The sequence below is a fragment of the Pezoporus occidentalis genome, unplaced genomic scaffold (genome assembly GCF_034315485.1).
Source record: "Pezoporus occidentalis ecotype Australia unplaced genomic scaffold, CSIRO_AGI_Poc_V1 ctg259, whole genome shotgun sequence".
In the NCBI taxonomy this organism is placed as follows: Eukaryota; Metazoa; Chordata; class Aves; order Psittaciformes; family Psittacidae; genus Pezoporus; species Pezoporus occidentalis.
The window spans coordinates 531,603-545,004 of record NW_026914491.1 but is presented as its reverse complement, the minus strand read 5'-3'; the positions used below and the strand labels follow the sequence as shown (position 1 = coordinate 545,004).

General features: G+C 63.7%; 1 protein-coding gene across 1 annotated transcript; it reads left to right on the top strand.

The window, feature by feature from the left end:
- The first annotated feature begins 665 nt into the window (after positions 1–665).
- TGM2 (transglutaminase 2) lies at positions 666–11,957 on the top strand. The gene is made up of 13 exons (XM_062623816.1): positions 666–797; positions 2,471–2,650; positions 4,654–4,896; positions 5,981–6,099; positions 6,691–6,819; positions 7,296–7,476; positions 8,198–8,333; positions 8,430–8,533; positions 8,634–8,873; positions 8,984–9,256; positions 10,278–10,438; positions 10,645–10,781; positions 11,222–11,957. The coding sequence occupies exons 1-13, from the start codon at positions 788–790 to the stop codon at positions 11,376–11,378; spliced, it is 2,070 nt and encodes a 689-aa protein (XP_062479800.1). The 5' UTR covers positions 666–787; the 3' UTR covers positions 11,379–11,957.
- The last annotated feature ends 1,445 nt before the right edge of the window (positions 11,958–13,402 follow it).

Here is a 13,402-nt window from a genome sequence, read left to right as displayed (position 1 = left end):
TCTGCCCCTGCTGGGCAGACCCACGCATGTCAGGTCACCCTTGGGGGGCACAGGGAGGGACAGGCCAAGGCAGGCGGTCCCAGGGGGTACCCCTGGTGGTTCCATGGGGCCAGAGACCCGTGGCTGATGCGGGGGGTGAGAGCTGCTGGGGGAAGCATCAGCCCCTGCTCCCCGCTCACCGCCCCACAGCACCGGGCCCTGGAGCAACAGCAAGGTTTGCAGCACGCTTCCCTCTGGCCACTGCGTCTTTTAGGGATGCGTTTACGGGAAGAGGGACGCCGCTGCAATCCCGAGCAGCTGTATCCGTGCCAGAAATGGCCGGGTATGGAGATAAGGCACGGAGGGAAGGAAACTTTATAAGGAGAAAACATTCCCCAAGCTCTGGCACCTCGGTGCGAACGGCGCAGCCCCTCTCCTCCCTCCGCTCGTTTTCCCCTCCTCTCCGCCGGCAGCGGGTCCAGCCCGGCCCGGGGGCGGCGGCGAGGGGCTGCGCCCTGGGGAGGGGGGAGGCAGGAACCGGGCGCTTGGGTGGTTTGAATAGGTGGGACCCACGCACGGCGTTTCCTGGAAACCTTGTTTTCCCTTCTGCCCTCCGCCGTCCCGGCCGCGGGGGTGTGCGCGGCCGCCGCGTATAAAGGGAGCGAGCGCCGGGCAGGGCGCGGAGGGGCACCGGGACCAGCGCTGGGAACGCGATCAGCACCGGGACCAGGACTCGCACCAGCACCGGGACCAGGACTCGCACCAGCACCAGCACCGGGACTATCACTGAGACCAGCACCGGGACACCATGGCCGAAGGTGAGAGGGACGCTCCCCCCTCCTCGCAGGTTTCCCGCTGGCACCTTCAGCCGTGAAGCACTGAACTCCCAGCTGGAGCGAAAGGGGAGAGGGAACGGGACTCAACCGGACAAGCCCGGGTTTGTGCAGGGTCTGCTCCAGTCCCTCCCTCCCCTGCGCAGCTCCAGAGCGCCGGCGGTATTTGCACAATGAACTTTGGTGCTATTTAAAGCTTTCAGTGCTAACGGAGCCGAGGGGGGCAGCGGGAGCGGGGACGTGTGCCACGTCCCACCCTGGTTTAAGGAGGGTTTCTGGAGGCTCAGAAGTAGCGCTGCTGTCCCACAAATACCTCCAGGAGGGCGGGTTTCCGGAGCTGGTGCGAGGGGCAGAGGCACTCCCCGGCCTCCCAGAGCCGCCTCCGAAGCTCCAGGACACGGCTGAGTGACACCGGTGGGCATGTAGCCCTCGGGCGAGACGGCATCGCCCTGCCCCGATGCCCAGCCCTGTCTGGGGTCCCCGGGGCCCCTCTGCCCCCTGCACGCCCGCATCCCGGCACGGATCAGTTTGGGAGGAGGCACCTGCACTTTAAAATCTGCTCTTTGCTGAATCCACTCGGGACGATAACCCTGGGACGAGGAGGAGCCCCGGTCCCGCTCTCTGACCACACTCATTGCAGCACGCTTGGCTGTCAGTGAGGTTTATGCTCGCATAGCTCATGTGCAGTAGTAGCACAGTCCTGCTTCTGCCTACCAAGAGAAGGGAACTCCCTGTGCTATGTCCCTACTCCAGGGTCCCTATGGACCGGCTGGAGGGACCTTGCCCTTATTTATGGCCAGTCCCACTGTCACAGCAGCTCTCACAGTGCAGTGGGGACTGGTGATGGGCCCGGCTGCACACTGCGGGTTCCCCATGCATGGGGAGCTGGAGCAGGGCTTTCATTTAGCTCTGGAACAGTGATGCCAGGGCAGCTGTTTCCATCTGGCAGTGGCCTGAGGAGGGCTCAGGGACCACCACTGCTGGCACCGGGAAAGGCTCAGCCAGGGAAAGCCATGGCTCGGGGACGATGAGCTGAGCATCGCCCACGGTCAGCACCGAGCCCCCCGTGTGCCCTGCGCTGACCGCTTCTGCTTATCCTGGCAACGAACCCGTCTGCCGGCAGAGCCTCCCGGGGCCACGGGTCCTGAGTGACAATGAACAGCATCACAGCGCCTGGGGCGGTGGGACGCGGCTGGCAGCCGCTCCGGCGTGCAGGGCTGGGAGGCAGAGCGCTGGGACCGGCAATCAAACACCCTCCTTGCCACCGGATTTACAGCCGGTCTCGCCACTTGGTCAGCAGCAAATAGAGCAGGAACAGCAGTAACAGGGCAGTAACAGGGCACGCTGCCAGAGGGCTATCAGAAGCATCCCTGGCATTTTCCATCTCAGCAGCTCTCATTTGGTTTGGGGGCTTTGCTCCAGTGCAGGATGCGGGGAGCCACAGAGCTGGAACAGCTCGGGCAGCACACGGAGCCCATCCTAGGGGGTGATACTGTGGAGGGCAGCACCGTGGGGCAAGAAATAGAGCCCAGAACTCAGCTGGGAGGGCAGCTCCAAACCCCCGCACCAAGGCCCGAACCCCGGGGTAGGGGGCCATAGCGATCCTGTCTGCCAGCACCGGGCACAGGGAGGATCTGAACCTGCTGCTGCCTTTGCAGATCTGGTGCTGGAGACGTGGGACCTGCAGAGCGAGCGCAACAGGCAGGAGCACCGCACGGCGGAGATGTGCGGGCAGCAGCTGGTGGTGCGGCGCGGGCAGCCCTTCACCATCACCCTGCGCTTCTCGGGCAGGGCTTATGAGGACGGGGTGGACAAACTGGCCTTCAATGTGGAGACAGGTGAGTGGCACCATGCCCCGAGCGAGCTGCCCCGGGATCACAGCGCTGCACGGGGGCACCTGCCCCATCTCACAGCCCCTGTCCCCCCATCCCAGCCCAGTGCTGAGCATGGCTTTTGTACCAAGGCAGCTGAAGGGAAGCAATACATACACCAAAAAGCCTCCTCTCCCCGTGGCCAAGCCAGGCGCAAGGCTGCACCACATCTCTCACCCTGCTGAGAAACACCAGCAAAAGCAAATCTTTTCAGGAACAGGAGTTTTGCTGAGGGTCTCCTGACACAGCAGCCCCGGCCCCCATCACTCAGACATCCCCAGACCAGTCTGCTCAGGAAACAGAAAACCTGGAGTATGGAAATGTTCCCACTGAGCCCCCCAAGCACCTGGCCTTGCTGCAGCCCCCGAGTGGTGCTAGAGCTGGTACCCAGGAGCAGCATCCAGTGGCTCCCTATGGCCCCACTTTAGGGGCTTCTCCTGCTGCAGCCCCAGTGGCAGCAGTGACATTTGGGACTGCTCCTGTGGCCAGAGCTGGGCACAACCAGTGGGCAGGGGCTTGGCCTCCGCCAGCTCAGGGCACAGGGGAGATGAAACTCTTCCTTGGGTAATAGTTATTTTGGGGCTGCAGCCAGGCCAGAACGCAAAGTGAAACTGCTCCTGGGTTTCCTCACTCCAGTCCCACCATGGGGTGACAGACATGAACCTGAACCTAAACCAGCAGCTCCCTGTTGCCTCCAGTGCCAGAGCAGCCATGCAGGGCTCTCTGCACTGTGACAAGGTCGTGCTGCATCCCAGGCAGTCCCAAGCTGGTTTTGCAAGTGGGAAGCTCTGCTGTGCAACGGGGGCAAAGGTGCTTTGGCTCTCACACAGGTGCATGGTGCCACACCGGAGGTGATCCCAGCACATCCCATCCCATGCCAGACCCACAGGCCCGTTGGGTCAGGGGCTGCCAGGCCTGCCCCCCCCCCCCCCCAGACAGTGATGCCACTACGCCAAGTGCCACCTCCCACAGCAAAGAGAGGAAGAGCTCCGTGCAAGAACAGAGCCCGTATTTCTAAAGCGGTGCTTGAAGAGCCCTGCTCAGGCTCTTGGGGCCCCGCAGGGACGCTGCTGGCTTTGCAGGCAGGGAGGGGGGAGCCAGGGGGAGGAAGAGGAGGAGGAGGAGGCAGGTCTCCATGGCTGCCCATCCCCATGACGGCTCCAGACTGGCCCTTGCTCTAAGGACGGGGTTTGCTCAACTCGGCCTCCCCAGAAGGAGAAACTGTGTCACTCATGAGTTCATCAGTATTTTTGGTGCCTCGCTGGCGCCCGGCCCACGCTGCGGCCAGGGCTGGCAGGGGACCAGCCCCGTGTCTGCCCGGGCGAGGGGAGCAGCAGCGCCGCGGCCCCGGCCGGCTCTGCCCGCGCACCGGCACCGCCGGGAGCCGCGCTTGGCCGGGGCCGGGGCCGGGGCCAGCCCCGGAGCAGGGCTTGGAGCCGGCGGGGCGCAGGTGGCTTGGACGGGCGCAGGGATCGCGCTGTCCTCGGCTCCCTCCAGCGCCGGACACTGATGTAATCCCCACGTCTGCAGCAACGCCTGAGGCGGTGCGCACGGAGCGGGGCCCCTGCCGAGAGCACCCCACGGACGGGCTCGGGGGTTGGGCCCGGGGGTGCGGCAGGAGCGGAATGCACGGGCACAGGGAGCTGGCAGCTCCCCGCTGAGCACCAGGGGCTGTGCTCTCTGGCCCTGGAGCACCCGTGGGGAGAGGCCCTTGCTCTGTCCCTTCCCAAACAGCAAGGGACACACAAGAGCTTCCCACGGCCGGGCTGCCCGCGCCCCAGTTCCTGACAAACCGAGCAGCAAACGTGCCCGGCTCCAGAGCACACGTCAGGGCAGGCACCACAGGCTGGAGAGGGCACGGCAGTATCATGGGGTGCTTGTGGGGTGGGTCCCCTTGTGCAGCACGCATGGTGCAGGGCTCCCAGGGCCCCTGGAGCACCGGGAGAGCTGACATTGTGCTTTCCTGGCAGGACCCTGCCCCATCGAGACGTCGGGAACCAGGTCCCACTTTGCCATGACCGACTTCCCGGAGGAATCGGGCTGGAGCGCCGTGATGCAGCAGCAGGACGAGGATTCCCTCTCGGTCTCTCTCTGCTCCCCCACCAGTGCCCGCGTCGGCCGCTACAGCCTGACCCTGGAGGCCTCCACAGGGTACCAGGGCTCCAGCTACATCCTTGGGGACTTTGTGCTGCTCTTTAACCCCTGGCACCCAGGTGAGGCGTCACCTCCGATGCTGGAGGTTCCCACATGAGCATCCCTGTGCACCTTCCACTGCTGCAGACCAACAGCCCTGCCCTGAGCTCGGGTCCAAGCAGAAACCCGCACTTTGCTTCAACCTCCACGTGGTCCCTGCAGCAGGTCGGGGGCCTTGAGCCCCGTCCCCCACCCCAGGACCCGTGCAGCCCCTTTGCCAGCACCCAAACACCCAACGCCGCATCCCAGCAGCCCCAGTGCCCCGCAGGAACTCACCTCTGCAGTGCTGATACCAAGCCCTGAGCAGGCGCCGGCAGCAGCTCCTGGGTGGGTGGGCGGAAGAAAAGCCTCATTGCCCTAATTGCTCCTAATTGCCCTCACTTGTCCTGGCCCCACCACCCCCGGGTGGAGCCCCCGCTGTGTGCTCAGGGACCAGCACTGGGTGTTCCCCAGTGTCAGTGACCCGGTGGAACGGGGGCGTCCTGACAGAAGGGCAGCTCAGAGCTGCAGGTTTAACGGCCCTGGGCAAGAGCCAGCGGGGTTTCCATCTATCCACATCCTTCCTGTGCCCCGGGAGGCCGCCCGGTGCTCCCACCTCTCCCGGCCGGTTTCCTGCATCCCAAACGCTCCGAGCTGGCTCCGCAGAGATAAGGGGCTTTAGGAAGCTTCGCTCGCCCAGGGCTGGTGCTGGGGTGCACGTTCTGGGCTTTGTTCTGGAAGCACTTCCAGTAAATGGGGTTTTCCCAGCAGTAACGGCTGTGCTGCGATCCCAAACAGTGCTCCTGGTTCCCATTGCTAACTTCTCCCACCAGGGAGGTTTCCCCCCTGGGAAAAGACCCGACTCCATAAAACAAAAGTGAGGAAAGAAAGCGAAAGAATGGGACAGGAAAGCACAGGCCTGATGACAATTTCCTGTCCTCAGATCAAACTGGACTGAAATTCTCCAGAAGCGTTTTCGGACGGGAGCATTTCCAGCCCCTGTTGCCTCATTTCCCAGCAGCTCCATCCCCAGTCACTGCCCAGCACAACCCTGGGGGGGATGACCCTGCGCGGGGCCGGGGGGCGCGAGGCAGGGCCCTATCCCCATCTCTCGCTCCCCCACAGAGGACACGGTTTTCCTGCGGGATGAGGATGAGCGCCGCGAGTACGTCCTGTCCCAGCAGGGGCTCATCTACCAGGGCACCCGCGACTACATCACCTCCACCCCCTGGAACTTCGGCCAGGTGAGCGGGACGGGACCCCCTGGCCAAGCCCAGCACCATCCCTGGCACTGCAGAACGTGGGGGCTGGAGCCCCCCAAAGGCAGCGCCCTGGGAGGATCCAGCCCATCCGTGGGGCAAGCAAACCGAGGTCTCGTTTCCAAGAGGGGCGCGCTGAGTTCAGAGCGGGCAGCGCGAGGGAGCGTCCCTGCAGCTCCTATCGGAGCTGTGCCAGGAGCCGGTGCCCGATAACGCGCTCCGGGCGCAGTGCCGGCTGCACCGATAAGGCAGCGCCAATGAGGCAGCGCCTGCGCCCCGACTGCAGCCCCCCATTGCTGGGCCCCAGTGCAGGGGAGCCCTGGACACCTCCCTGAGCTCCAGCTGTGCTGTTGGGAGCCAGGGGTGCTCATGGGATCCGTCAGGGAAGGGCCGTGAGTCACCACCATCGGTTTTCCTGGAGGTCAGGTCCATGCCTGATTCCTGCCTGGTGGCTGCAGGAAGCAGGATCCAGCCCCTGCCCTTGGGCTTCGCAGCGGAGCCTCCACCACCGTGGAGGCAGGAGAGCCCCCGTCACCATGGGGACCTCACACACCTTTTCTCCCTGCTCTGCACCAGTTCGAGGATGAGATCTTGTCCATCTGCCTGAAGCTGCTGGACACAAACCCCAAATTCCTGAGGGACCAGAACAAGGATTGCTCCCGCCGCAATGACCCCGCATACATCGGCAGGGTGGTGAGCGCCATGGTGAGTCCCGCCACAGCCTCTCCCTTGCTCTTGCATCCCATAAGTGTGTAAAGCCTTTTAAGAGGAGAGAATCAGCAGAAGTGGGCACACACCACCCAGGGAGCAGCCTCTGCTCCGCGCTGGCGGCTGCAGGTGGCAGACACAGCCAGACTCCCGGGCAGGAGGATGTGTCTGTAAAATCCATCCCCACTCAGCGAACCCAGTTCTGGCCTCTCCATCCACCTTCCTATCCCCTGTGCATCCCCAGCACACCGGGATGCAGGCGGCTGCAGATGAATGCACCACTGCACTCTCTTGTACCATGGCTGCCTGCATCCCAGGGAGCTCTTGCAGGGCTGCAGGATGGGGTGACAGCGTGTGTGAGCTGGGGGGGGCACGGCTCCCCCCTCACCAGCCGGCTCCTGCCCCTCCATTCCCAGCACCCATCCAGCACTTATCCATCACCATCCACCACAGCCTCTCCTGTCCTGCCGCAGGTGAACTGTAACGACGAGGACCGGGGGGTGCTGGCGGGGCGCTGGGACAACCATTATGAGGATGGGATGAGCCCGATGGCCTGGATCGGGAGCGTGGACATTCTCAAGAGGTGGAACAACTTCGGGTGCCAGCCGGTCAAGTACGGGCAGTGCTGGGTGTTCGCTGCCGTGGCGTGTACCGGTGAGAGCAGATGCTGTGCTGCAGCAGGCGCTGGTTGCCGTCAGCCTGCAGCGGTGCTTTGCAGTTCAGCTCTGGGCTGTCAGGAAACGGAGGGAAAACAAGATAAGGAGGGCTCTGGCTCCGCAATTAGCGCTGCCTGCGGAGGGGGAGGGCTGGAGGCTCGGCGCGGCGGAGGGAAATGGCTTTAAGGTCAAGTTGCGATAGTGCTGAACCCGCAGAGACAAGGGGATTTCACTGCCGTGGGGCACCGGGCCGGGGCAAAAGGGAAGAAAACCCCCAGGGCTGCTGCTGCCGAGCCGTGCGCACGCACTCGCACGGTTCCACTCCGAGCAAAAGGAGCACTCGTGGGGCTGCGCTCGTGTGCGGGCGTTCAGACCTCACAGATACACGAGGTCCTTTCTGGGGGACAGGAACAGCAGAAAACTGCAGTGGGATTGCCGGGCTCGCAGCCGCCTGCAGCGTCCTCTGCAGTGTTACAACCACCCCTGACCCTGGGAGCCCCGCGTGCAGCACGAGGCAGCTGCAGGATGCAGTCAGAGGCTGGAGCGTGCTGCTGCCCGCATGGGGTCCTGCATGACTGGGAACTGGCTCGTCCCAGGGCCTGTCCCGGGAAGCCCCACCGAGGGGGAAGGGAAGGGCAGGAGCTGTGCAAAGCTGGGGCTCTGTGGGACGGCATCCACGTAACCCCAGGGCCCCACCTCACCCTGCCCTGCTCCCGCAGTCATGCGGTGCCTGGGGGTCCCCACTCGGGTGGTGACCAACTACAACTCAGCCCACGACACCAACGGCAACCTGGTCATTGACCGCTACCTCAACGAGACCGGGGAGGAGGACAGGCGCTCCAGGGACATGATCTGGTGGGTCCCCCCTGCCCACCCCCGGGGCAGCATTTGCCCCTTCCCTGGAGCCTGATCGGGGAGGCTGAGACCCCGTTGTCCTGGCTTCCCTTGCAGGAACTTCCACTGCTGGGTGGAGTCCTGGATGGCCCGTCCAGACCTGGCACCCGGCTATGATGGGTGGCAGGCACTGGACCCCACACCGCAGGAGAAGAGCGAAGGTACCGCGTGCACCGTGCAGGTGCTCCCGCCAGCCCCACGCTGCGGGGCTCCCCCCACTGCAACCGCATCGGGTGGTGATGGCGGCTCCGGTCCCCGCAGGGGTTTTCTGCTGTGGGCCGGCTCCCGTCAGAGCCATCAAGGAGGGCGACCTGCGCCTGAAGTACGACGTCCCCTTCATCTTCGCGGAGGTGAACGCGGACGTGGTGTACTGGGTGGTGCAGCACGACGGGTCGCAGAAGAAGAGCATCCACTCCTCGGTTGTGGGGAAGAACATCAGCACCAAGAGCGTGGGCAGGGACAGCAGGGAGGACATCACCCACACCTACAAGTACCCCGAGGGTACGGGCGGCACTGGGCGATGTTGGGAAAAGGAGTGGGGAAATGAATCCTTACTGCAGCTGCAGCAGGGCCATCCCCTCCCTGGAACCACAGTTTTCTGTGCCCTGCAGGGTCTGAAAAGGAGAGAGAGGTGTTTGCGAAGGCAGAGCACGAGACGAGCTCCCTCAGGGAGGAGGACGAGGGCCTGCACCTCAAGATCAAGCTGTCAGAGGGCGCGAACAACGGCTGCGACTTCGACGTCTTCGCCGTGGTGAGCAACAACACGGACACGGAGCGCGGCTGCCGGCTCCTGCTGTGCGCTCGCACCGCCAGCTCCCGCGGCGCCGTGGGGCCGCAGTGCGGGATGAAGGACCTGCTCAACCTTAGCCTGGAGCCCCACGCAGGTGAGGGACGTGCCCACGGCCAGGGCAGGGCTGGGGCCGGGCCAGCGACATTCCCGTGTTCAGCTGCAGCCCCGGGGCACGGGGCAGGGACCCCCAGGCTGCACCTCCGGGGGGCTTCCCATGGGCAGGAGGAGCGGGAATGACCCCGGCTCAGCCCGGTCCCATCCAGGGGAGCTGCGGGCGCCGCTTCAGTGCCAGGAGGTCGCAGCCGCGCTGGGGCTCTCGGTGGCTCCTCCCTGGGTGGCCCCGGCGCTTCCTTTGCTGCAGTCACGAACCGGTGCAGCCGCCTCCTACCTTGGTTTATGTCAGTTCTCCACTGAGCCGTCAGGGCTTGGAAGCGGGATCCGCATCCGCTGCCCGCAATCAGCGCGGTGCCAAGATCCTCTTAGCCGGGCCAGTGACAAATGCAGTGCTCAGCGCTCCGTGTTCGCTGAGCTGGATTAAGGGAATAACGAATGTCCCTGCTCCACTAAATCCAACATCACTTTCCCTGAAGCTTGAATCCAAGCCCCTGAGGCCTCTCCCCCCAGCTCCTGCCTTGGAATACAGACCCCAGGAACCCAGACTGCACCCCTTAGGGAGCCCCTGCACCCAGCTGGAGCAGTGCTGGACCCATCCCTCTCCATGCAGCCTCAGTTGATGCTGAGCACTTCACATCCTGCCCTGGGAATGTTGGGATTCGCTTCCAGCAGTCACAGCATCCCCAGGGCCCTGCCCCAGGCTCTGCAGCTGCCTCCAGCTGCCTTCCCCCTGCACCCAACAGCCCCGTCCCCAAAGGGCTTTGGGGTAAACACTGCTCAGGGCTGAGCGCAGGAGGCTGCCAGGGAATGGGGCTGCAAAGGGCTGGAGAAGCCCCTGGGCTGCCCTCCCCATGGTGCCCCTGCCCCACAGTTCTGCAGGGACCCAGCTCCACCGTGACCTGGCGAGGCACATGGAGAAGCTCCTGAGGAGCCCTGAGCACCCCACTGCAGCCAGTGCAGGGCCACGGGTGAGCCCTGAGCCCGCTCTGCTTCCCCTCCAGAGAGGAGCGTGCCCCTGCGCATCCTGTACGAGAAGTACGGGGAGAGCCTGACCCAGGACAACCTCATCAAGGTGGTGGCTCTCCTGACCGAGTACCAGAGCGGCGACGTCATCGTGGCCATCAGGGATGTCTACATCAAGAACCCGGAGATCAAGATCAGGGTAAGGACACAGGCGGGTTTTGGGGGAGGATTTTTCCCGATGGGGTTGGGCCCAGTGACCAGAGCCCTGGGGCTGGTGCAGCAGGGCCCGCATCCGCAGGGACCTGCATGTGCAGGGGCCCGGCTCAGCCGCACCAGGCTCAGGGCAGGGGGAGCCCCGCAGCTCCCGACCATGGCGGTGCTGGCTCCAACCCCTCCTGCCTGCAGATCTTAGGGGAGCCGATGCAGAACAGGAAGCTGGTGGCCGAGGTCAGCGTGGTGAACCCCCTCGCAGCGCCCCTGCACAACTGCGTGTTCGTGGTGGAGGGCGCCGGGCTCACCAACGGGCAGCGGATCAAGGAGCTGTGAGAGCTTCTCCTTCCCACCGGCAATGGGGGCGGGTGGATTTCTGTGCCCAGAGCCCTCCCCGGAGGGCAGCCCTGGGGCCTGGCTCTGCTATGGGGACAGTGGGAGCTGCAGCTGCGCTGGTCCCTGAGGGATGTGGGGGCTCAGAGCAGCTCTGCTGGGGAGGGGCTTGGCTGCACCATGGGGGGCTCCGCTTCCCAGCACTGAAGGCGTAGGGAGGGTGATGGGGGTGCAGGGAGGGTGATGGGGGTGCAGGGAGGGTGACAGGGCGCAGGGAGGGTGACGGGGATGCAGGGAGGGTGATGGGGCACAGGGAGGGTGATGGAGCACAGGGAGGGTGATGGGGCACAGGGAGGGTGATGGGGGTGCAGGGAGGTGACGGGGCACAGGGAGGGTGACGGGGCACCCCACTGACCCCTGTCCATTCCGCTGACCCCAGTGAGGAGCCTGTGGAGCCGCAGGAGGAGGCCAGGTTCCGGGTGGATTTCGTGCCCCCCCAGGCGGGGCTGCACAAGCTGATGGTGGACTTCGAGAGCGACAAACTGATGGGGGTCAAGGGCTACCGCAACGTTATCATCGCGCCCCAGCCCAAGTGAGCGGCCCCAGGGCACCCGCTGCAGAGACCCTGCACCCCCAGCCCGGGGCTCGCCGGCCCCCAGCTCGCTTTAGCTCAAGCCGGTCCCAGCGGTGGGAGGACGGACGATGGCCAAAGCCCAGCCCAAAGCCACGGCTCTGGGTGCTGCAGGAGAGGGGAACCGGGGGCACCAGCCTGGGAGCAGCAGAGACCCCCGAGCCAGCCCCTTCCTTCTCCTCCTGCAGCACCAAGAGCCCCGGCCGCAGGGCGGATCTCATAAACCAAAGAGCAGAACAGCCCTCTCCAGCACTGATGGCACCTCTGTGTGCTCACACGTGCCGTTGCAATCCTCTGACTGCAGTCGGTACAGAAAGATTGTACACTGTGAGCACAAAGCTGTTTATATGCTACATACATAACAGAGCTATTCATAGCTCTAGGAATATATACTGCATATAACCTACTGCATAGGTAAAGCAAGGTATTGGCTTCAATAACCGTTCCTGTCGCTGCAGCCATCGTGCAGTGAGGGATGGGACATTACCTTGACATGAGTTAACTGTGCAAGCACTGAATAAAAACTCTATTTTTCACTTTTAAAGGCAGACCTGGCTCTTCCTGAGCACCCCCTTGATCAGAGGCACCAGCAGCTCCTCACCCAGCACCCAGAACCACACAGAACCACAGAATGGTTTGGGTTGGAAGGGACCTTAAAGCTCCTCCAGCTCCAACCCCTGCCACGGGCAGGGACCCCTTCCTCTGGAGCAGCTTGCTCCAAGCCCCTGTGTCCAACCTGGCCTTGAGCACTGCCAGGGATGGGGCAGCCACAGCTTCTCTGGGCACCCTGTGCCAGCGCCTCAGCACCCTCACAGGGAAGAGCTTCTGCCTGAGAGCTCATCTCAGTCTCCCCTCGGGCAGTCCCAGCGCACAGAGAGCCTCGAGGGGCAGTGGGACCCGAAGGAGTTCAGAGCTCAGCCCCAGCACGGGGCCATGCTGCACAGCCCCACGGTGCAGAGCATTTGTCACCCAGCTCTGCTGAGGCAGGCTCCACGCTGCTCGATGCCTGCTTAAAAATAACCCCAGCTCTGCGGCTCGGAGCCGGGCCCTGCTAAGATAAACATCAGCACAGCTCTTTCTGAAGGTCGCTCCCATCCATCTGAGCTCGGCACAGCACGGCTGCCCTGGCGAGGAACCGGCTCCTGACAGCAGCCAAATGCTGCTGCCATAGCCTGGCACTGGCTCCCTGGGGCTGGTGTCTCCCCCATTATCCAGTATCCAGCACCCTTCCATACTGTTTGCAGAGCATAATGAACCACTCCGCGCCCCTCTAGCACGTCCACATCAGACAGGTGTCTGCCTCACACACCTTCTCCATCATCCTCTAAGGACTGCGAGAACAGTGTGGCCAGTCCTGCAGAACAGGCACCTTCACAGGGACATCTTCCCTGCACGCATCCTGCAGCACCCAGTGCTGCCCTGCACCGCCTCCCTGAGGCTCTCTGACGCTTTTGCCGTACCAGAGATAAATTACAAATTGAATATTTACAGCACCCATTGCACGGAACAATTTCCAGTCCAGCATTAGCCCAAGTGCCAAGGTGATGTGTTTATGTGGCAGGGAGACGTCCTTAACACCCATCAGCTCGCTGGAGATGCTGACTTCAGGAGCTCATTTCAGACTTGAGGACCTTTACCTTACCTTCTGTGATGGATCGACACTGGAGCAAACTCCATAAATCAGAGCACACGGGAGCGGGATGTGGTGGGACTTTGACATCCCATTGCCTCTGCACAGCCCCGAGAACATGGACGTTTTACACCCACTGAACACCTGAGGCACCGGGAGACAAAGCACGCAGTAACACCCCGCTGGCAGAGCTCCCACGGGAAGCCATCCCCCTTTTCCAGGACCACAGGAGACACCACAGACATGCATCTCTCGGTGTGCCCATCCAGCAGTTACAGCTCCAAGATCCCACCCAGGCCGGCCCAGACCCTCACACAGCCCCAGGAGGGACCAGCACCACTGCTGGGCTGTCCTGGCTC